General features: G+C 39.8%; 1 protein-coding gene across 19 annotated transcripts in view; it reads right to left on the bottom strand.

Annotated features, from left to right (window-relative positions):
* Positions 1-692: 692 nt before the first annotated feature.
* SOX6 (SRY-box transcription factor 6) overlaps positions 693-25519 on the bottom strand; it is a 553432-nt gene continuing 528605 nt past the window's right edge. For 13 of the 19 annotated variants that reach the window (XM_070428241.1, XM_070428238.1, XM_070428246.1 and 10 more), the window contains 3 exons: positions 19948-20181; positions 17179-17395; positions 693-5904 (listed from right to left, as the gene is read on the bottom strand). In XM_070428241.1, the coding sequence (XP_070284342.1) occupies positions 5601-5904; positions 17179-17395; positions 19948-20181 (755 nt within the window). In that variant the 3' untranslated portion in view covers positions 693-5600. The remainder of the gene's footprint in view (positions 5905-17178; positions 17396-19947; positions 20182-25519) is intronic. The other 6 variants (XM_070428248.1, XM_070428249.1, XM_070428257.1 and 3 more) reach the window with 1 other exon arrangement.

Here is a 25519-nt window from a genome sequence, read left to right as displayed (position 1 = left end):
CCGCAGTGTTGCTACAGGAACCAAAGCACAGTACCTTGACAACAGAGTTGCAGTTGTCCCAACAGCCCTACACACACTTTACACTTTGAAACAGCAGCCAGCATGTCAGTCCAGCATGTCAGTGAATTGTGCTGATTAAATTAACATAAAATACAATCTCACAATATACATCACAAACAAATTACAATGTCGGGAAATAAAAGAGTTACAGTCAGATAAGTTATGTAGTAACAGCTTATAAGCTTGTCTACGGTAATAAAAATTTTACATGGCAAATACAATAATGCATAAACATAAATGCTAAGCATTCTAATTTGCTACACGCTGGAGAAGGTTACAATAAAGACTGCACTTTCCAAAAAGCAAAAAACACATATGACAAAGGAAGACGAACGGAGAATGCACACGAGCAGACCTGCAATGTGCAGCATACACAACAGTTAAATATTTGCACATTCCCCATACTCCAAGAGCACCAGCGTTGAGGCCTCACTTTATGCTTGTGGTTCTTCAGGAATAAGAAACTAGTGAGCAAGATATGTCACTGAGTTGCCGTCAAGCTTTCATATTGCCACGGACACCAATGAGAAGACCTGCACTGTTACCCGTCTGCCCCTCCGCCCCCGCCCCCCCCACCTCTAGCCCCACCCCGAAGGTACCAGCACTTCTAATACTTGTTCATGAGCTTTGGGAAAGCAATCTGTCCCCAAAGGAAAAGATGGGATGGGGATGAAAAGGAAATGTGTTTGCATATCAATATTTTCAATGATATCAGCAGAGGGTTATGCTCAGTAATAGTATAGGGCATCGGAAACAGAACATAATCGGCATGAATAACAGATAGAAGTTGTTTATTAAGGAAGAAAACACGTTGGTGGGGGAGGGGCCAGATGACTGAAGGAAACGATGCAAGTGCTTTTGTAAAAGGACAAATGAGGTCATACAATCTTATACTTTGAGAAGTGAGCTTAAGTGCCAACTCAGTCCTTAGACAAACGTGTACAGAATCAGGCAAAGCTACAGCAACCACTCTGTTATTTTCTCATCAAAAAGGAAGACCCAGAAATAATTCCAATACATTCATCTAGCTGCACTGTTGGCAGTTGTTGGCACTTGGTACAGGGCTTCTCGTATGATTTAAAACTACTAAGTGATTCTTTTTCCTGTCCCTAATGAGTCAGTAGAGGTCACCTCTTTGCAACATCAGTAAATTGAGATAAGCAGCCTGGGCTGTGGTGTTCAAGTGACCAGCCTCCCTTCCTACTGGGGGCAGATGGACTTCCTCGAAACAGTCCCTGCTTTCAGCTAGTGCCTGTGCTCCTGGCTCTGGAGGGTGTGCTCCCAAGAAGAAGCGGCAGGGCTTCATGAGGAAAAGAAAGAAGCCTTTAATTTCAGCCCTGGGGTGATCACACCCTTTTCAAACACCCAGGCTCCAGTGGGGCCAATGTTCAGGGGAGGCCAGGCTTTGACAAGCTCAATAGCACTGAGCCCACACCTGAATTTAGAACTTGGCCTTCGAGTTGGTGTCAGGACCCTGGCAAACAGAATCAGGCCTGAGGACAAGGCTGGGGAGTATCAAATACCAAATGAAGCAAACTGATGCGCTCCTAAAAGGTTGAGCTGGGTACATGTGAAAACAACAAAGCTCTCATACCTTCTGGAAAAGATACTGCATCACATGTGCCAGTGAAACAGAGAAACTGCCAGCCTGCTGCTCCTGTCCACAGATTAGCTTGTTCTCGTTCCCTCTTTTTTCTCTTTCTTTCCTTTCTTTTTTCTCTCCTTTCTTTCTTTCTTTCTTTCTTTCTTTCTTTCTTTCTTTCTTTCTTTCTTTCTTTCTTTCTCTTTCCTTCCTTCCTATTTTTTATGGTCCAATTTTAGGTTAGGATTGTCTGCCAGTGTCCCTATTCTAAGTGACATGGAAAATCCTACTCCTGTAAATTCTTTACCAAAATGGAGAACATTTTTATCTCTGATTTGAATACACTATGAAATAAAAAGCACTGAAAAGAGTTTATTAATAATATTTCCTTTAATTGGCATGGTGGGACTTTAGTTCATGACCAATCTCAGGGGCAGATTTTTGCTTTTATAACATCATTCACGCTTCTTGCTATAAATGGTCACAGAGTTAACTTACTCAATTGATGTGGATTCACAAAGCAAATGGACTCTCCCCCAGCTGCCCTGGACATGTGGTACGCTCCATTCATCGACTTTCTATGAGAAAAAAAGCCAAAGTCTGAGTCTGCGGACAGTGGGTTCTAACTGCATGAGGCCCGAGTGAGGGGCTGTCTTGCCCCAGCGCCAGTGGGACGCTGCACTCTCACCGTGGCTGGTAACCCATTACCCCCACACGGTGCAGTGACTCCTCAACTTCTAGTCTGGACCAACACATACGGATAGAGAACAAAAAGGAAATACATAACTTATATCTCACTAAGTATTCATGAACCAAAAATAAATTCTATTTCTATGTTATATTTACACAATTAGAAAAAAAATCTAAAATGAGATGGTAAAGTCATAAAAAACTTTGTTTAAGCCCCACTGCAAAGAAAATGAAGTGATCCTTATGATTGTCATTCTTAATTTCTAAGGATTTTTAAAGCCAGACTTGGCTAATAAATAGAACAAACTGCTTATGCGCAGAATTTAGATTCAAATACAGCATCACTGTTTGACCCAATGCAAGGGTGTTTACAATCAGATCATTCCTGAATAGCCTTTCATTTTCGAGAGCACGACTAGAAGTAACTGAACCCCCAGTGCTGGGGCAGAGCTGGAGCTAAAACAAAGTGTTCATACACACATGTATTTTGCATAAATAAATGAAATAACAAGACATAAAAATGACTCAAATCCGGCAACTGTGAGGCAAGCCCACACGAGTCGAAACAGATGACTTTTGTTCATGTAGTTTTCGTACAACAGTTTCACATTAGTCAGAAGTGATAAAAAATACCATTTATATCCAGTGCTTATAACACTTACGAAACAACATCTGTGAGTGTGTGTGTTTTTTGTTGTTTTTGTTTTGTTTTGTTTTGTTTTACTACAAGCGAAATCAAGTTTCAGTCCTAAAGAACAGTCCTTTGTTCTCCACCAGCCCAGAATATTATTTTGGCATGGTCATAAAACAAACAAAATTAACCTACTATTCTAAATGTTTGCCTCTGTGCAAAATTAATTACATACATTACAATGCTAGCCATACAGCACTCTACCTATGCAACAAAATAAAAAAGGAGTGGAGAGGGCAAAGCAAAGTCAAGGAGAATGAGAAAAAAACATGAGGATGAACGAGGAGGAGAGGTATACGTTCAAAAGAAATCAGTAAGACAATAATAAATACTCATTTTTTAAAGAAAAATGACCTCCTCCTCATTTGAAATAAATGTACAAAAACAAAGTTCCAATCCCCAACCAATATTAAGAACAAAATATACCTATCAGTACCTTAATCAGCTTATGGAGAGCACTCCCAGCTAACGCTGTAGCCAGTATATTGTGGCTAGAGCTAGTTATTGCTATTAGGTATGGCCTTGAGCACTCTTTAAATAAATATGAAGGTACACTATTTTCTTCCAAGTGACAAAAATGGCTCAAGAAATCTAATGGGGCTGTTCCTATGTTCTGGTGATCAGATTCTGGATTGTCCTGTGAGGTGAACTGTCCCATCTGCAGACATTCTCCAACTGAACCACTCTGGTGATGGCTCCCCTCCCCCATAGGCAATCAGGCCAAGATCCCTGTGAGGAGGAGATGGGGAATCCAGCCTCACTGCCTCCCAGCCCATTAGCACATCTTCAAAAAAGTCCTTGTGTGACAAGTGTAGTTAATCTTGTTCACACGGAGGCCACAGACAGAGGACATAAGCCCGAGGAACTCCTCTGCTGCCCCAGGAGTGATCTGTTTCCAGAGTTAACAGTGGAAACACCCCCTGTAGAGAATGTATTTCCCCTCCTTCTCCTTCCCTAAGGTTTTCTTTCACCCTCTGGATGTATCATGACTCTCTGCCTCTGTCTTTTCATAGAGGCTGTCACGTGGCTTCTTGTATCCTGGGGTTTTTACAAAGAACTCCCTAAATGGGCCAGATGGGACAAGGCAACTCAGTGTAAAGATGCCAGCCCGAGACAGTGTCACTGTGGCCTCCTGCATGGCCCCCAGCCTTGGGCTGTAGGTTTGGCTGCGGGACTTCTCTGCTGGGAGTCACCACCGTTGACCCTTGCTGCTGAGTGACATTCAGGGCAAATGCCGTGGAGGCAGATCCTACCACTTGCTGCTGAGCTGACTTAGGGGGAAATTCTGGCAAGAGACTCGGGGTCACAGCAAACCTTAAGGGCCTAGCTGTTGAAGTGTAAGACTCTGCACCTGTATCCAAATACACAGCCCTGCAGCGCGATACACACTCATGTTTAAAAACAACACGAAGGTATTTGATAGTACCTTGTTTCAGAAATGCTTCCAGATGCTCTGGGGACAAAATCACTATGTACATCTTTCGTATCTAGCAGGAGAAGGAGGTGGAAGGGCTGAAAAGTTCTTTGGGGAAGGAAGGTGAAAAACAAGAATTATTAAATTAATGCCACCAACAATTTTTTAAAAAATAAATAGTAAGTGGACCCTTGACATTCTGGAATGAATAAATTATTTAAGAAAAAATGTGTTAAGACTGAATGTCAGGGTTAAAGGCAAAGGGATGATGGATGTAGTGAGAGGTGGTCTCGGGCAGAGGAGACCACCATGTCGGTATCTGGTGTGGTGATCGCTCTGGTGTGCACACGTCATATACACGTCACACACTGATGGCACGTCAAGAGGCAAACACGATTGGGTACATGCACTGTGGCAACCTTGTTCACTCCTTTCAATATCTTGTCTCCAGATTCCTGAGTACTTTACCATTTTTCTGGAAAAAAAAAATGTCTGGTTTGCTATTTTATTTTAAGATGCCAAAGATTGTCTAAGACTTTGCAGTGTCTCCTTTAAGACTTTTCAAAATATTAAGATTCAAAAGTGATGAAAAAGTTTGGCACATTCAAAGTTTAACTCTACACATGGACACATGGAATTCTGAGGCCTTTTGAATATGCTCTACATGCAGCTGCACACGCCGTGGACTTGTTCTGTTTCACAAAATGAAATCCTCAGTTATTTTCTAAAGTAATTCAGAATAAAAACACATTCACAACCTGTAGGCCGGCACAGCATACCTGAGTGAGAATGTTTAACCCCATCTAAAACAGTAACTTAAACCTTTATCAACATCCAAAAGAAAAAAAAAAAAAGTAAGACAAAAATATAAGACTTGTAAGACAGCTATGGGTTGAGATAAGTTTTCAAGTCCTGGTGTCTCATATTTAATATGTCTTCACCTAAATTTAAAAAACAACAACAACAATAACAATAACGACAAAAAACTCAAGTTCATGAAAAATCAGGGAAAACTTAATCTGTCTCACACTTTACAAAATAATTAAGACCATTCTGCTGATGTAATTGTGGAGCCACAAATGCATGCGGGCTCTTTAAGAACTTTTTGTTGGGGAAGGGGAGATGAAATGTCAGAGTATTTTAATTCAGAAAACAAATACTCCTCAGTTGGCACTGACAGCTTCTGGGGCTTCATTTTCGCTGCTATAGTCTGATTTGGGATCATCTTCATAGTCGTCATACATTTCCATTTCATCCTCTCCATTAATCATTTCATTTCCAGCTAGGCTTCCGCCATCTGTCTTCATGCCATAAGTGCTCTGGATGACCGGGAGGCTGGGCTCTGGGCTGGCAGAGGTGCTAGAGCAGTCAGATGTCATCTGAGGTGATGGTGTGGTCGTTGCCATAGTAATAGCACCAGGATACACAACACCTGTTCCTGTGGTGATTGGAATCTGAGGCTGTTGCCTGTATAGATTCAGAAAAGTAAAATAAAACAGGGGGAAATATTTATATATATGCTCTTCTGTGTGGCATTGAGAGTCATCCCCCATGTGTGCCAAAAGAGCGCCCTGTTTGACATTCTAAGCAAATGACAAAATGTGACAAAGGTGTTCCCTGGAGGAGTCCTGCGAATCTCTCTGATGCAATAGTTGGGGGTTAAGCAATACAATGGAGCGATTTATTGATGTTTTTGCTACATAAAAGCAGGGTACTTATAACATCACAAATTTGGCAAAGCTTGGGTAACAGCTGGAACAATTCCATAAAGTTACATGTGAGGTTGTTGTTTAAGATTCTCCCAGAACATTAAGAAAAGTAGACTGGTGACATGAGACATATTATAATGACACTGTTAAGTGGAGTTGAGAACTGTACAGAGGAAAGATCAAGATGAAAAAGGATCTGGTGGGTCCCAAAGAGTCAGATTTAACAAAGCATAGATTTAGTGTCCATGCAAATGTCTATTTACTTCTGTGGCAGAACTTGTAGGGAAACTCTTTCAAGGAGCTTCTATTTTCCTAATTGAGGAAGGATCTTGGATGTCATTATTCCAGAGGCCCTGGGCTGGAGCTGGAGTTGGAGGAGTCAGAAGTGAAGAGCAGTGAGAGTTCTGCCACTTAACAGAATGACACACATTGACTGCCTCATCCTAGAACCCAGCAGAGGCCAAGGCCTGGTCAAAACAGGTCATTCCATCACGATGTTCCTCTAGTTAAAATAAACGACCAGACCCTTTAGAAAGCTCAGTCTCTCAATCTGCAGGGAGACATGGCTCTCTGTCTCAATTGTCCTTGAGTCACTATAAAAGGTCAAAAGGATTAATCTCGTTCAGAGGCTACGGCTGAAACATCATTCTCATGGATGCAACAGTCACCAAGTTTTCGCAATCTTAATGTGCAGTGATTATAATTTAAATTTATTTCAAAACGTTACTGTAACTATCCTTTCTGAGCCTCAGTTTCCATATATTTATAAAAGCTGGGGTCAGGGGAGTTGTGGAAGGTCCTTTCACCTTCTAATACTCATGGCTTCAGGTCAGTCCATCACTTAAATGATTCTTATTGACCCTCCACATTATCATTGAAGCTTTCTGTCTACCTCAGTCTCAAAGGAAAGTACCCTGAATCAATGAATTAGCTTGGTTCCCAGCTATTCTTCAACATGTCCAAAGGAACATAATTTTCTCAAAAAGGCCTGTGTACCTTCCATCTTAGCAGAGGAGAAATGATGAAAATGGCCTAGAATCACTCTGTGAGATATCTGATGACTTATCTTTAATAAACTCTTTCATTCCCTAGAAGGCATCATAATGATCCCTCACCATTGACTAACATAATATATATAATATCTGTTCTCATCTATTGCCTCATTCAATTACCATGGCAGCCCCATGAGGTACTATTATGCTCACTTTTCGGATGGAGAAAACAAGGCCTACCAGCAGAGTCCTATGAACTGAGGTCGCGTGACTTAGATTCCATCACTCTTTTCTTTATAGATATACAAGGCACCATGCTTCTGTATCATAAAAATTCCCAATTCCTATCGATCCTGTTGTTATCCCACTAACACTAAGCACCTGTTATTGATCCACTCTCTGTGATGCTCATGGTGAATTTTTAAATGCCTGAAGGAGAAGATGATAGAGAAATCTAAATCTATGTTTAGAAACATCTCATAAAATACTGATTTCCCTCTTAAAGAACCACATTCTAAGAACAGTACACTTCTGCTTCCTAAGTTTTGGGCAAATAAACACGAATATACTATTATGCCAACCTGCCCAAGGCAGTGAATGCCTCATTAAACATTTTACTAAATTTGGATAATTTCCATACAAATAATTTTGCCTTAATCACTTAATGAGTGTGTAGAAAAATCTTTCACTGCAACAGTAAACCCATTTTACAGAATTCCCAATTTGGTGGGCTAATCTGTAAACACACTACTTACCATACATGAGCTAGTGGAGAGCACACTTCATTTTCACAAAGGACATTTTCTTTTCACCAAGACTAGGAGGTCATTTTTTGCAGTGTTTTTAACTCAAAATATCAAATTTTAGCTCTGCTAAATAAAATTTGAATTAAGCTCCTATGCTGGGGACCATGCTTAAATGCTTTCACGGTATCTTCTTTAATCTTCACAATTAGCCTTCACAATAAGCCCTCTTTCACAGATGAAGTAACCAATTAAGTTTCAGGGATTTTAAGTTGCTTGTCCAAGGCCACACAAATCCCACAGCCAGGAGGTGAGCGCTCCTATGTCATGAATGCTCTCCTGGATGTTGAGCATGGGGCAAGAAAGGCAAGCTCACACACCAGAAAGATACTGAGCAATTTGAATCAGAATCAAATTCTTTTAAGTGGGTTTCACATATTGAACAGTATTTGGACATTAAGTTGGTAATGAGTCACTAAAAACAAGTCAACAGATAAATAAAACACCTGTACAGCTTATTTTCTGGAGCAAGATGCATATGATATTCAAAAGCTTGGGTGGTTGAGTGATACTAGACGATGTCACCCACTGACCTATTTACTTTCTGCCTGGCCATTGCCCCTCATTCCTTACAGATGTCAGGTCTTGGTTCACTGTGGCCCTCTCTCCAACATTACTCCTGCCTAATTCTTGATGACTTACTCTCCACACGGATTATCATTCTGACACATTGCTGTCTCAGTTTCTTGAACTGGCCCCCTCCCTGTATCAGTTGCTCACTCTCATGTCATATGGCAGACTTTGTCATTTCCAACTACAACCTCTCCTTGACCTCAATTTTAAACATCCCACTTTCTGACCAACGATCACACTGTGGAGAGCGGCTACAGCATCTTTCCAGTTTCTTCCTCTACTCCCCAGTTCAACAATTCTCCCACCCCTCAAGGATCTACAATTTCTTGAACCTTTAATCAATGCTCACTGTCCCTCCCTCCCATTGTGTCCTCACCATACTTATTACTATTTGATATTTATTTATTCTTTACCCAATATAAGTGCTGCAATTAGTTTCTCTATCACACAGATACTTTCTACATTCTTACCTGCGAAAACTGTCACTCTCTGGCAACTCTGTGACTACACCACTCAGCGGAACTTGGCTGGAAAAGCACACTGCCATGCTTACTAGTCTCTAAGTTCATGAGCATGAACTTGACCTTGACCTCTGGTGTTGTTCAGCCATCATTTTGCACTCTTTCTTCTACTCTGCTAGATAATGGTTTCATACCTTCTTAACTTCTCCTCCCCATCCCTACTCTCAGTTGATTTAGCTTTCCATTTCATGGGAAAATTAGAAGTAATCAGAAGGAACTTTTCACAAGCTCCTGTCATCACATTATCTGCTACCTGTCTATGCCCCTAATTCTCTTCATGCCTTTCTGTATTTGGGATCAATTCATAATCCAATGTGCTTGTGCACTGAATCTATCTGCTCTTGTTCTAGGGACCTCTTTCCAGCAGCTGTCTCTCCCCACATTATCAATTTTCCACCTTTCCTGGATCGTTCCTATTAGCACGTAAACATGCCATAATCTCCCCTGCTTTAAAACAAACAAACAAAAAAAACCAAACACTGTTTCTTGACTGACATCCCCTTTCAGCTACTACTCTGTTTCTCTAATCCCCTTTTAAGCATAACTCTTTAAAAGACTGTATATATTCACTCTCTCCATTTCTTCTACTCAATTCTTTTTTAAAGCCACTTTTATCACTCCCAATACTCCACTGAGACAGAGCTTGAAAAGGTCACACTGCCAACGATCACACTGTGGAGAGCGGCTACAGCGATTGGACAGGTTCAAGCCTGGGACTAATGAAAGGACACGATCCTCTCATGGCAAAGCCACGTGCAAGTCCCAGTACAATTACAGCCAAAGGCTATAGTTGTAAGCTTGACCTTATGGTCCAAACCTGTAGCCCCATGTGGCTAAGTGATATGGGCTGCAAGAGGTGCAGCAAGTAAACAAAGCTTGATCAGGTGCATGTAATTGAGTAGATTCGAAACCCACAAGAACTTGGTAAACATCTTGACCACGCCCTCACTTTGCCTCGTAGAATCTGGCTATAAAATACTCAGTTACAGGCGATGGTGCTGTCACTAGCTCTCCATCAGAGAGGACAGTGCCCCACCCATGTCCAGCTTTCCTCTTTTGTCTGTCTTTTCTCAATCTTTCACCACCCCCTCTCAGGCTCACCGAACCTGGCTGTGCTGGTGCAGCACATATGGCGCCCAATGTGGGGCTTGAGTATGGGGAACAAGGACCTGAGCTCAGGTTCACCTATGGCCATGCCAGCTCGGCACATTACACTGTTAAATTCAAAAGTCACCTTACTTGACTCATGCCATGAGCAGCATATGATACAGTGAATCACTTTTCTCTTTGCTGAAATACTTTATTCACTTGTCTTCCAAGACTACCCTCCCAGTCTTCTTCCTGTCTCATTAGCTGCTCCATCTAATCTTTGATGCATCATCCTCATCTTGCTGACATCTCAACACTGAAGTACCCATGGACTCAATCCTTAAACCTCTTCTCTTTTCAGTCTAAATTCATTTTCTTGGTGATCTTGTGCAATTCTGTAGCTTTAAATATTATGTGTGCTGACAACTCTCAAATTTATATCTATAGTAAGCACTATATTCCTAAATGCCAGTGTTTTATATGTAAAACTTATTATTATTATTATTATTATTATTATTATTATTGGATATCAAAATGCCATCTCAACCTTATAGGTATAAAACTAAACTCCTGATCATGCTTCCAAATATCTGATCTCATGGCCTTTCTGATCTTTGTTAATGGTAACTTCAGCTATCTGTTTGCTCAGGCCAATCCTTGGTCATCATATTTCTCTCAAACCTATATGCAATTCATCAGCAAACCCTATCAGTCCACTCTCAGTAATATATTCAGAATCTCTCCACTTCTTGCCACCTTCACCCCTATAAACCTGGTCCAAGCCACCATCAACTCTAATCTGGTTTATTGTAAGAGCCTGGCCATTTCAGGCCATGGCCCTTCAGACAATACTAAATGCAGTAGATAGAGTGATCTTTTTTAAGCCTGAGTCAGATCATAGTACTCTTCTGAATATAACCGTTCAGTGTCTTTCCATCACATTCAGAGGCAAATTAAGTATCTTCACAATGGCCAAAAAGTCCTTTCACAATTTGGGCCCCTATTACCTCTCTGACATCTATTATTCTTCTCACCTATTCATTCAGCTCCTATCACTCTGGCCTCATTATTTCCTAAACAAGCCAATCACAGCCTTTCCTCAAGACCTTCGCAGCTGCCGCTTTCTCTGTCCAGTTCTTCTCACAGATATCTACACAGCTTGCTCCCTCACCTCCTCAGGTCTTTATTCAAGTTTTATCTTCTCAGTGAGGTTTGCTGTAGCCACTCTGTCTAACATTGTACTCTACAGTTTGAAACACCCTACCCCTTTTCCCACTTTACCTTATTCTAAGATACTTATTACTATCTGTTATTTATTTATTCACTTGTTGATTGATTGTCTGACTTCTCCCACTAGAATGAAAGCTTCATGAGGATGGGCATTTTCACTGATATAGCTCCAGAGCTTAGATAATACCTGGAACCTAGGAGGTGCTCAATAAAAATCTTCTGAATACATGGAATGAATGAATGAACGGGCTAGTGAATAAGAGGGAAAACAAATGAAAAAACTGGCTAACCTAATGTAGAAAAGATAACATGTAATGAGACTAGATATATGGAAGAGAAGGTGCTGAAGAAGGGATGTGAATATAACCATCTTTAGATGCTTGAATGATTGTGTTCCTAAGGAAAAGATCTGTTCTAGAAGAGAACAAAGAAAAGGAATAGAACTAACCTACAAAGTAGCCAAAAGGCAGATTAAGACTCAGGTAAAAGAAAAGAACTTTCTAGCATTAGGAGATGTTCCACAGACACTAGTTCCTTTGGGAAGCGGTGAGCTCTTTGGTCCCAAAGAGTTTGAGCATAACTCAGAGTGGATTTCTACAATGGCTGGCTGCTTGAACTATACGACTTCTGAGACCCCTTCCAAGTTTCCACTGATTCTATGGTTGCAAAAGCATAAGCCAACTGTCACAATGGTCTTTCTATCTCATTGTTGTTATAAAAAGAGACTAAAAAATTATGTGAACGTAGCTATTTATAGTTGAAGACGCCTAGATTTCAAGGTTTTCCAAAATATTGCTCCACCCTATCTATCTTACTCGTCTTTACTTATCTTACTGCCAGGGAAATTCCTAGCTTCCTTCTTTATTATTGAACATTTCCATATTCCCCCATCCTATGCATTCATATTCTCCTTCACATTAAATATAAATCTTTATCCCTACTTTCTACCAGGCTGACCCTACCCAAACCTCAAGCCCTCTTCCTCAAGGATGACCCATAGTTGGCCCTAATGTATAGTAATCTCTCCTCCTCTGAGCTATACTTGCTATTTCTATAAAAATTTGTAATTCATTATACATTATGTGTAGCACTATGCAATATATATTTTGTGTGTGCCTATAACAATTATTATTTGCTCATCTATTCATGTATGTGTCTGGCTTATCTATCTATAGCATTCTCTGAAAGCTCACAGAATTAATGCCTCATATATTATATCAATTTAGTACAGTGCTTGGCACAGTGCTAGTTTCAAATAGGCCCTTACCAATTGACTGACTAATCAATTAGCAAAATGGAAAATCCAGCCAGTATGCTCAAGCTTTGTCTATTGGAAATTACTTTCCTAAAAAGCATTTTTCCTTCCTTTACAGATCAATTGCAAAGTCAAAATTCAAACACTGCAAATTTCACAAACAGGAATAGCTGGTAAGTATTGGAAGCTTTACAAATAATGAATGTGCACATCAAAACCAAAGTTGCAGATGTTTGTAAAAGTATACACATGCAGCTCATGCAACTTATATGAGCAGAGATGGCTAAAAACGCTCACATCCCAGCCTAGGTAATGAGTATAAGCTGACCCTGAGAGAGTCCAAGCTGACCCTGATAAAATCCAGCATAGTTGCATGGTTTCCAAATCACCGGAATATTTCTAGAGTATAGCCTAGCTTTGCCAATTGCGAAGGAACTACATACTTATTTTGGCAAAGCTCTCTTGTTTGCTGAACCTTCAGTCCTTTACAGCATCTATAAATGAAGGCAACCAAGTCTGTTTCATTAGGAGATAAACCCGCACATTATACATCTCTATAGTTGATAGTGCATAAAGGAGTGGAAATAAAAGCAATCTTTCTACCTTACTTATTCTAATCCAGCTTTCTTTGCAGAAGACCAATACTGAAAATAAGTATGGCTTGTCTATGCTAATCAATTATATTTATAAGTCTCTTATAGGTTTGATTAGATCTCTTTAGAATTAAGGTTAAAAGGGTAAATGTTCAAATTGCATATAGCATAAGGCAGTAGACTGCAATTCTTTATATTATAAAATATATACCTGGCGCATAGAATTATTTTTCTAGAATAATTATGTTTACTCTAATTTGGGGCTTACTCTCTGACAGAAACTGTTCTAAGCACTTTAGATATACTTAAGTTATTCAGTATTCAGAAGGGTCCCATGTTCTAGGTAAAATTGTCATCACCATTCTATACATGGCAAACTGAGATACAGAGAGTTTAAGTAAGTTTGGCAAGTGGAGAGTTCAGAGGCATAAAGATCAGTCTGCATTAGTTTCTGGAGCCAGGAAGAAGCACATCTAGTATTTGAGCTGGAATAGTCTGGCTCCAGAATTGATGTTCTTAACCACTATACATACAACCTCTAAACAATTTGTAGGCTCTAATTGCGAGGTATGTGTAATGGTGAAAAGGACATATGTTTCACATTCACATATGCCTGGTTTAAATCTTAACTCTGCAATTTACTAGCTGTGTGGCCTTGGACAAATTATTTAACATCTCTGAACATCATGTTTTCCAACTCCATTGTGAGGATTTTGTAAATCTGTTGTATTTGCAATGGTCTGTATAATCCCTGAGCATAGTATATCGCATGTGATAAGTAGTCAATAATTTACCAATATTATTATCCAAAAATAGCCTCAAATTGAATATCTTATAATATCTACATAATCCTCTATTAGTTCATGGTAAATTATTGAATGATTTTCAAATGGAGGTACATTTGGCCATAGTTCTTTGGGAAAAGACAGCATTGTAACTATATGTACCCTAATGAATATCATTTCAACATTAACAGTACTCTTATCAGAATTATTACAAAATTCTGATACTTAACCTGTCAATCAAGGGTATTAAATCCAAGAGCTAGCTTTACTCCATTTCATATTATTAATAAATTCATTTCATAACAGCTAAGTGAAAAAACAACCTAACTCTCTGACCTACTATTTGTATCATCAGTAAAATGCATGACCACGTTGAACAAAATTTTATTGGCTGGAAAGTTATGCATGTTTTTTCAAAATCAGCAATAAATATTGATCTTACCCATTCCCTCAATAAGTCAATAGCAATGTTTCAATTTCTTGTTTGTTTTTCCCTTTTGTAAGAACGTCACATCTAATGAAGACCAATTTCCAAAGCTGAACCCCAGGGAGTAAATAATCTATCAAATACAACTACCTAAAAGAGAATACAGTTAAAAAAAAAAAAATACAGTTCTTTAAGTGGAAGTAATACCTGGCTTTATGTAGTAAGTATGACCAAGCTTGGCAGAAGAAAATATTCAGCATTGAGGATTAAAGAATGCGATATCCACTGGTCATTGCTTGCACATCTATAGCTCATCCCCAGGCTAAAATGATGCTTCCATAAAGAACCTCCCCCATGACCCAAATCAGGATCCTTACTCTCTATATTTTAAAGCTTCTTTTATGCCACCGCACACCACAGCCAACGATCTTAGTTTCTCTAGCTTCTAGGAGCTCTTCCTCAAATAGCACAGCCATACTCATGACTGTGCCAAAATAGGGCTCACAGGCTTATTCTGAGGCAATGGGGTAAGGACAATTCCTCAGTCATTTGGCACAACATAGACAGAGATAGGGATTTAAACCTTTGTTCTCTCTCCCCTTTCAGCAGCCATAGGACCGCCAGAAGCCACTATGTCTTTCTCTTATTTAGAAGACCATGTGATTTGTCTATCTAAAACAACTACACAATATATAGTAGACAATGAATGGTATGTTTTAGCTTGGTTATTTTACAAGCATTGTTATGTGTTCAGATATTCTGATCCAGAGCTGTTTCAGTGTATCCTTTGGTAAAGGGAACTAAATTAAGCAGAATTACTGCATCTCAGATTTTCAAGTAAGTACCAGGGAACTAAAACGGAACTTTTGACAGCCTCCCAGACAATGGTGAAAGAGACTCGTTATGTATTGCTAGACACACAGGGGACATGACTGAGAGAAGGGTGGGAATCACAAAGGGTCTCGAACTTAAACTTTTGATTCTTTTGATATAATCAAAAGAGATTATATACAGTCTCAGAGATACACTGACAGGATTAAAAGAAAACACGTATCACAGGGTCTTAAATTTGTGTTGCATATGACTATACTTCCTAAAGTGCACTATGAATTGCTATTTTTCATAAATCCTCTAGTTAGCATGTGAACAGATCAATTACACTGCATTGTACTTTTGGTGTTAAAAGCATTATTTTAAAAAATGCAAACATTTATAATATAGGAGAATCTGACAATCCTGTCTTGCATGTCTTCATCTGTTACTAGATTAGAATCCTGACATAACACAGTGGCTTAAACCCCTCTTTACTGGAAAAGGTTCTGCAGTGGAAAGAAATTCACTGATTACCGAGTGTGATGTAATGTATAGTTTTACTGTGATAGTAAATCCATATTTAATAGTAATGATGATAGAAATTCACCTTTATTGGTATTGTACTAAGTAAGCACTATATAAAGTACTTTTAAAAGCACTGCCTCATTGAATCCCTTCAACAAGCATATGAGATAGGTACTGTTGTTTCATTTCACACATGAGGAAACAGAAGGTTAGAGAAGTTAAATCACTGCCCAAGTGGGTGGTACAGTTGGTTTGAATCTCACCAACTCCAAAGCCCAGGCTCCTCCCAGAGCACTCTAGCACACTATCTAGAATCACGCCTAGACTGCTTTCATTGGCTCTTTTGTTGTTATTTTTATTGTTTACTATTTCAAATTAATTTTATGCTTTAAATACAGGATTCTAAAACCAACTTTTTGTTCTATGAGGTTATTTTTTGAGTGTCGTTAAAACTAACAAGCTCTTTACTTATCTTTCCAGGTATCTCTTTTCTTCTTATTTCCCTGGCATTGCACAGCTTCTCAATTCTCTGTCCAGTTAACAGTGAATACAGCTTCCTCTTTACTTACTCTACTTTTCTCTCGCAAATTCTTTCCCAAGTGTCTTCCCAATCTGATTCCAGCTGCCTCGCCGGTACCTCCGGAAAGCCTCCCCCCTCCCCGCACTCCCCCCCCCCCCCCCCATCCTGTACTTCTGGGTCTGGCTGTGCTGGGACCTACAGGCATCTGCATCCCCACTTATCCTGACTACTGTGGTTACAGGGGCCTCTTCTGAATGCAGACAGCCAGTCAGCCAAGTCGAAATTTATACCAGAAATCTATTACCTAATTTTTAAACAAAATGACATGAAATCAGACTTGAAGATATCAAAAACATGTCTAGTTTTTGATTTAAGCAAGAAAATCCACATTGTTACTGTTTCCACCACAGAATAATTTACTGCAACAGGAGTTCTGGATCTTATGCCAGAAATGAGGTCCTCTAACCAATGTCAAGGCCAATTATCTTGTGGTGGATCCCACAACAAAAGCAGACTATTGTGATTAGAGTCAGAAGCACCACCCAGAGAAGTTGGAAAGCTTCTGGGGATTTCTTACGTTCAGTTTTTATTTTCTCTCCCCATGTGTCTGCTCAGATACACTACCAGGAACTTTGTGTGTGGGCACCGAGCGTCTTATGTTAGCTGGGGAGACGACGACAGGGGCGATGGGTTGGGAGTGACCTGCCGCAGGTCTGGATGTGAGCAGGAGCCATGCTGAAGGCTGTGTGCCTGCGACACTATGGAGGTGACCACAGTCAAGCCCCTTCGATAGGTCACAGCCTCCTCCCTCCCCTAACCTCCATCCCAAACAGGCTGCCGGATAGCCATCCTGCGGTTTCTTGCTGGGAAGGGAAAGCCCAGGGGGCTACGTTCAGGAGCACTTACCCCACAGTAAAGAACTGCCTCATCTCCTGTCTCCGAGACCTCATCAGTTGCTTATACTCCCCAATCCGGAGCTTTTTGCCGTCAACAATGCAGGTGCGTTTCGGTCGAGGTTTGTATTTATAGTTCGGGTACTTCTCTAAGTGGATTTTGCTTAGCCGGGCCTGCTCTTCATAATAAGGTTGCTTCTCTTGGTTGGACATGGATTTCCAGCGAGACCCTGGACATAAAAATAACCTTAAGTGCCCAAATGGTGAAGGTAACATATTCCTGGCAAATACAACTAGGCATACCTCCCATCTGTGCTCTGAGCGGCCCCTAGTACCACATACCCCTGAGCCTCACAGCTAGCCTGCTAGACTATAGAGCAAAGAATAATTTTATTTGATACATTATATTATTTCCCTCAATAACTTAAAGTAACTTAAAGATGGTGTTACAATAAGTGCATTGTTTTAAAACATGTCTTTGCTGCTTAAAGGTCATCTCCCACACCAAAGTCTCTCACCCTCCCATCTGCCCCTCTCTCTCCAGAGGGTTAAACACCTAATCTTGCCTCCTTTCAGTGTGACAGGGCTCTCAGGAGAAACATTCTTGGGTCCAAAAACTCAAACCTCTCTCTCACTCCAAGCATCTCTAGCAAAGCGATCATTTGATAAGATCTCAGCAGATAGGCTATCGCTCCATATACCATAGCCTCCTGTGCACACCGTCTCCCCTGGCCTAGGGTAATGAAAAAGCCTCAACTCTACTTAAGAAGTGATAGTTTTGCAGCCGGAAGGTACCATTGGGATTATATACACCATTTTCAAGTACTATAAACGTCCATTCAAAGCTGTCCCAATGAAAGTACAAAAATTTTTAATATGGTTTATACAGGAAGAAGCAAAAGTATTCACTCCTCTAATATTGTTTATAAAGAATTATCTAAACACTTGATGAAGAAGGGATGTGTTTTTTTACATGTATCAAATTGCATTTTTGTGTCTCGCTGGCAAATAAAGCGGTAACAGCTGTGCTGACTGGATGGGAGCTATTCTTCAGTGGAGATTTTTCATACATAAACAAATGGAAAAGTTGTACAAATATTCTCTGTAGCCAGCAATATCCTGGTCTGCTTTAATAGCCCATCCATCCCTGCTCCTTCCTGGTTGTTGTGAATGTTGGAAAGTCCGTGCAGGTAGCTCCTCACTGTCCCCCTGACTTCTAGCAGCTTCGAACCCAGCTAACAGAGGATGCTTGGTGCTCTTGTGCTTAAAAGTTTACATTTTAATGAATACACTTACTATGTTCTTAATAATTTTTTCAGAGAATGCACACCAATAATATAGATTCCCCACAGCTGCCAAAATGGAAACAGAGAAGTTCTGTGCCCATCTGGGAGCTTACTCATACTGCTGCTAAAATGGCCAAAAGAAAGAAAAAAAATTTTCAAAGTTAAATATCAAACTTTAAGTACAGAGGAAACCTTGGTTTTCTTTAGAATGTCTATTAATTAGAACAAACTTAATGTATGCATTGGGAGCATTTTGGTTTGAAAGGTATTTAAATTAGAAGGAATAATACCTTTATGCATATCTCTGAAACTCTAAAAATAAATTTAATTGTAACGACATTTACTATCCATTGTGAAATTCCAATGGAAAAATGGAAAAAAAAGGGGGAAATTTGTATTTTAACATTTCACCACTATTTGATCTCATGTATGTTTTGAATTTTCTTAGAGGTCACTGCCTCAAAATGTCTCAGAATCAAGTTAAATTATTTATACAGTGACAAAACATGTGTATTTGTGTGTGTCCAGATCACTGATATTCACTCAGGTTAAATATTTATTGCTTTTGAACAAAACATTTAAAAAATGAAAACCACAGTTTAAGTCTCTAATGTTTTTCGGCTTCTTTGCCGGCTCCCTTTGAGATTTTGTCACATCCTGACAGCTTAAATAGAACAGTGCCTTCTGTGTTTTTTCTTTTTAAAGAGGAAACATGTTGACTGTAATGCTGCGTGTTGAATAAAATATGTTCAATATGTTGAGCACAATAATTCCAAACTGTATAATCCGCACGAGGCAAGCTTTACACTAATAGAACAAGGCTTGAGTTTAATCCTGAGAAACGGGAGGATCACTCCGGCAATTCACCGCAAAATGGGCCTCTGCCCTGTGGTCTAATGTGTTCAGCTCGCTGCTATGAAATTTGAACTAGTCACATCGTATTAAAGTAAATGTAGTTTTATTTTACAGCTTCTAAAGTTATCATTAGAGGCACTGTTCTGCACTCCATGAACTTCACACGATGTGGGGGCTCACCCCCACGTCTGTGATGAGTTCTTTCAGAGGGACATGTGAACAAGAATACAACAGCCTAAAACTGCAGGCTCTGAACGTGTTTCTAAGTTTCATAGCCACTTAGGAATTTAAGAAGACTGAGTAAGAAGAGGAGATAAAGCTTGTCTCCATGACTGCTGTGTAGCAGTGACCACTCAGAGTTGCCAAATTCATAGTATTAACACATCCTAGAAATAGTTTTGTCTCTAAAAGGCGTTTTTAGTCAGTCCTGCCCTGGCACCCTGTGGGTGTCAGAACTCCCAAAGCTAAATGCCACTTTCTGGGGCAGGGGACGCAGAGGTGGTGACAAAGTCTCCCATGGTAGCTTGCTGGGCTATATCTAACTTCTGCAAACCAGTCTCCCTTAGGTATCAAATGGTGCCCCTGCTTCCATTCTTGGGACACTCATGGGGTAGAAGGTCAGCCTCAGCGGCTGCACTCACCTAAAATTTTGCTAATGTTGGAGTTATGCATGTCGGGGAAGGCCTGAAGAATTTTCCTCCTCTCGTCCTTCGCCCAAACCATGAATGCATTCATTGGTCGCTTGATGTGTGGCTCGCTGCTGGCCCTGCCACGGGCATCCCTGTAGACTCGTGCTTCAGCCACAGTGGCACCTCCTGTTGGCCAACAATAATACTGCTGTAGTTTAGCTGCAGAGCCATTCATTGCTTTACTTCCTGTAATGTCAGGGCAGGAAGAACAAGACGGGTGCAAAGCATTATTATCTGGATCATGTAACACAGCTTGCTGCCTGGTTCAGCTGCCTTCCCTAGGCCCTTCTCTTCCTTTTAAGGGACCTCTCGGAAGCAGAAGACAGTTTCAAATGACAATTCACAGGCCCTTCTGACATAGGCCTCAGAGACACACTGGGCAGCATGAATGGTGCATGTTTTTATACGCCTAGTACATTTTTTAAAACAATCAGTTGCAAGTGATGATGAAGTAATCACGACAGGCATTATTTTATACTAAACTTTCCTGATGACATTCCTCTCTTTGAGAGCAGACCCTTACCTATCATTTTAGCCTCATTTGCCAGAAATTGAAGCCACTTCAAACTGTCTCTTTCCCTCCAGTAGAATCTCTTTCACAATATTGGGCCTTGGCCAGTGGTCTTCTCAGTGCCTGGAAGGAAGCCCCTTCTCCCACTCTTCACACTAAGTCCCACTCTTCCCTCAAGGCCTGTTGAAATGTGGTGTGTTTCATGAATTAATTAAGTCAATAAAAATATTAATTGAGCCATTGCTGTGAGTTAGGTTTTAGGCCAGGTGCTAGGGATACAAAGGTGAATAAAATAGCCCCTGCTTTTAAGTAGCTCACAGTTCAGTGGGGCGACAGACCCCAAGAGACAATCGTCACGGCGTATAAGGTAAGTGCTTATAACACTGAAGTAAACAGGTTTCCGAGAGGGCACCGGACAGGACAGCCAGCTAGTACCCTAGGAGAGGTCCTATCTAAGCTGAGTCCTGGAGGATGAGTGAGAATTAGCATGTGAGCTAAGACAGATGGGAAGGGACAGGAACAGCATCTGTAATGATGCCTCCAGGCGGCATTCATTTTGTGGCCTCTATGCTATATGCTTCAAAGTTATTACTGTCTGTGTGACTATCTCTCTCTAATTTTTCTACTCCATCCCCAGGAATATGAGACCCCTAAAGCTGGTGTTTATGTTTACTCCCTCTTGTATCCCAGGATTTCCCACATAGTATATCTTCATTTAATGTAAAAGATTGTTTGGTCTTCAACTCACATGCAAAAGTAGTAGACTAAAGGCATGCATTCCAAGGGTCCTGATATATCTTCCTGCTGTTTAAGGGTAGTTCTTTAACATCCCCTACAAAACTGTGTCTAAATTCCTGACATTAGTTATAGTTTCTGAAAAGGTGAGTCTAGTAACACCCTAGATTGAAAGCTCCTTGAGGATATGGCAGGAACCGGCCTGGGTCCCAGTAAAGCACCTGGCATGTAGAGTTTCATTTAGTAACGTGTGGTAAATTAGTGAATGATTGAATAAATCAATGGAATGAGTGAACATAGCTCCCGCTTGCTTCCATGCACCAGCATGACACACTGATGCATGCTTCACAATGTGTCAATGACGAAACATCTTCCTGTAGATTGAGAGCTTCTCTAGTTAAATGTAGTGTTGGACAGACAGACGGCAAGCCAGCACTTCTACTGTATAAAGCAGAAAACCTACTCCCCAAAGCTTAGAAGCAAAATATACATTAAAACCAACATTTTTACTTTCTGGACAAAGTAAATCCTTTCAGCTCAGTGGACTGATTATACAGGAACAACAGGACTCAATCAATCCCTGGCCCATCTTCTCCATTTCCAGATACCTTGATTGTGCAGAAATTCGTTTGTGTTGGATATAGGAATAAATCAGAACAATAAAGTACACTATTATTTGGCAAATATGGCCATCGTTTGTTGCAAACAAAAGACAGGATAAAAGGGCCAAACTGTATGATAGTGTTAATTCTTTTCCAAACATGAAGGCGGGCAAAGGGGCCACTTTCTGAGGACCCTGCAAACAAAACCATTTTATAAACAGGCCTTCTTTTAGGCCTACTAGACAGAATGATCCCTTACATGAAAAGACTCAGATCCCAAGATGCATAACTAATATGCTACCTTTTTGCCACCATACCCACAGTACATTAATTTCATTTAAAATGCACTGACCATACAGGATAAATTGATTTCACTTTATATGGGTTTGACAGCCATGTTTATTGTGCAGTGAAATGTAGTGTAGCTTCCAGCTGACAATATCCATCAACACGGGGCAATATGCTGACTGCTGGGCCAGATGAAGGCATACATTACTCTGGCAGTGAAACACTCATTCAGACACGACAGTGTCTTCTCCTGAGGATCACTCCAGTAATTTATGATGCCCTCCGTGCCATTACTTTACAACTGACATGGATGCAGCAATTTATATACTTGCATGCATACACATAAAAGAAGACGGGCTTGTGGAGAATGCCATATGCAAAGACATTTCAATATTATTCTAAGTTAGTTACTATGCCACAGGTGATTGACATTGGAGATTTGCTCTTATTGTCATAGCTTTCTCTCCACCTCCAACAAACCTAAAATAGCCAGCTTTTATTCATTTAAAAGATGTATTTTCATTGTGAATAGGATGTTTTAATCTCCTACAACCTAACAGGGACCATGGTGGATTTTTAGATTCTGTTTCAGTAGATCTTCTATTCCAGATCAATTGATTCTCCCAGACACATCACACATATGCCCCATCTCTCCCCGTCTCAGTCTATTCCACACTCGTAGCATATCCTTTCCACTCTCTTTTATCTTACTAACCTTTACCTTTTTCCAAGGAAGAGGTTCAGGTTTTACCCCATCAACTGCCCTCCACTGACCTTGCCTCTTTCTCCCATAGAACATTTTGTCTCATGACACTGACACTAGATTAATTACACAGCAGATTTCTGTGAGTCACAGGACTGCTCTAGGAAATTAAGAAATCCAAGCATGGTACAGAGTATAAAATACAAATTAGGAAAGATAAAATAGAAAATGCTCTGTGTCATGCACACTTCCCCTTTTTCTTGCCTCCTCTTCTCTCTTCCAAGGGGAGTAAACTGAAAAAAGGAATGGGACATCCTAAGGAAAACTAGGAATGTTGTGTATATGAACCAAGATTTGGGAAGAAGAAGAGACTTACCCTGGGAAATCATTTTTAAACTGAACATCTGATCAGAATCAGAATTTTAGGAAAGTATTAAGAGGCCTCAAAATCAAAAGAATATTTAGAAAGTGTCCTTTAATTTCCCCAAACTTTGCTTTATGAAACAGAATGGTTAGACAATAATTGTTGCAACAATAGAAATACATATTAAATTCAGAAATTTAAAAATGGATTCTATGAAAGCCCTTTTAAACACATAACGAAAATTCTATAGAACACTAAAAGATTGTTTTCAAAAGGTATGCTATTAGTCTGAATATTTAAAGCCTAAAATCCATGTTCTGTTCTAATTAACTTTAAATCTACATATCAAGTGTGACTTCATATTGCTTCATTCATTTTTGAAAATAACATCAAGGTGTTTTTTGGGTGTTTTTTTTTTAAAGCCACTTTATCCTGAAATAGCCAATGCTCTGTGTCAGAATCCGGAATTGTCCTAGCGAATGTCTCAGAATCTATAAGGCAGCTTCTTTTACTTTTTCTAGCAGAGGATCATTTATTCATGTTGTGTCTTCTCAAGGAAAACATTTGGAAGAAGCTTAGAACCACAGCTATGTACCTGGACTACTGCTTTCCAGCTGATCCAAGAGTCTTTAATTATCAACAAAAGCATTCCTAAATGACAGTTGCTGAAAGGCCAGAGGTCAACAGAACCACCTTAGGCACACTGGTCACCTGTACTCCCAGCATTCCTGCTCGCTCCAACTTCACCAAGGGGCTTGGATTGATTAATTCACCCTTCATCTCCCATATCACAGTTTGTGTAAAGGCAAACTTTCAGTTAGATAAAGAAAGATTGTGTATGGGGAGAAAATAGAAATTATAAAGGAAAAGACTTCCTTAGGAATCTGAGATTTAAATGATTTAAAGAGAAGACAGAAAGTTGAGTTTTTCCAGGTGGGTTGGAAAGAGGGCCAGTTTAACCACCATAGCCTATGGCAATGGTCCTAAACTAATCCTAGAGAGGCCCCTTTCCTGGGTAAATTCCAAGAGTTATGTGAGTGAATGAGTAAGTGTTTGGTGTGTGCTTTTGTATACATAAAGTTCTCACTAAGGAGGAGCTTTAGCTAGTTCTATAATGTGCCTGGTAATCATTTATGCATGCATTAATTCAGCAAACACTTCTGACACATTTTTAGGTGTACTCAGCATTGTGATCAGGTATTCAAAGAACAACAACACATGTGCCTTGCTTTTAAAAAATTTGGTCCCGTGAGGGAAACAGACACATAAAGAAAAAAAATTACAAAACAGTATAAGTACTAACAAAGGTAATTTTAATATACTATGACAGCAGATAAGTGACTCTATGAATGATATTGGAATGGACAGAGATGTATATCAGGAAGCTTCAAAGAGGAATTGGTGCTTGAAAGCATCTTAAAGGAAGAGTAAGATTTTACCAACAGGTATGGGTGTAAAAGCACTCCTGGCTGGAGAATCAGCATGAATGAAGGCACAGAATTATAGTGAAAGCATAGTAGGTTATGGGGAATAAAAAGAAGCTGGCTATGGCTTGGGCTTATAGAGAAAATAGAAGAATATTAAGAAATGAAATTAGGAAAGTAAGCAGGGGCCAGATTGCTAAATATCCTTGAATGCCAAGCCAAGAATTGTTTAAGGTAATTAAGCAGGCATGAAAAAATATATTCTAGAAGAGATCAAAATGAAAACATAATGAGCAATTACCACTGAATGGTCTCAATGATCACTAGTAAAATAAGGAATAGAGAAAAATAAGGAGAATAAATACCACACAAGCCCATTACAACTTACACTTTGTCAGACAGAATGTGATCTATGCAAAATTTTGGCACAAAAGATTCTCTTCTGGGATCTAGTTCTGGTAATGGCAGAATAGCTTATGTCAGACTAACCCTCAAGCAGATATTAATTACAAACTCTGGAAAAAAATATGAAAGAGCAACCATTCGAAGTCATTGGAGATTTACCAAAATTAAAAAGAAACTGGAGAGGATTCAATCCTAGAAAGAAAAGAATTTCACTGAAATCCTTTTTTTTTTTTTTTCATAGCTTTTCCATGAAGACACTCTGTAGTCTGCCTAGACTTCACAGAATCTTCTGACACATTTATCCAATTAAGACTGACTTTCTATTTTCATTCTAGCTATTCCACAATTTCAACAGGATCAGCAAGTAATTTAACTGCCTTCTAACACAAAAATTAACATTCTTAATAAAGGAGGACAATGAAAACCAGAGTTTCCACATAATAAAAATTACTAGTTGTTCAAACAACCTGGAAAATGTGACCCAGAAACAAA

The sequence above is a fragment of the Myotis yumanensis genome, unplaced genomic scaffold, assembly GCF_028538775.1.
Source record: "Myotis yumanensis isolate MYYU_CA2020_CCGP unplaced genomic scaffold, mMyoYum1.0.hap1 SCAF_10, whole genome shotgun sequence".
Classification (NCBI taxonomy): domain Eukaryota; kingdom Metazoa; phylum Chordata; class Mammalia; order Chiroptera; family Vespertilionidae; genus Myotis; species Myotis yumanensis.
This window is presented reverse-complemented; position numbering and strand designations above follow the sequence as displayed.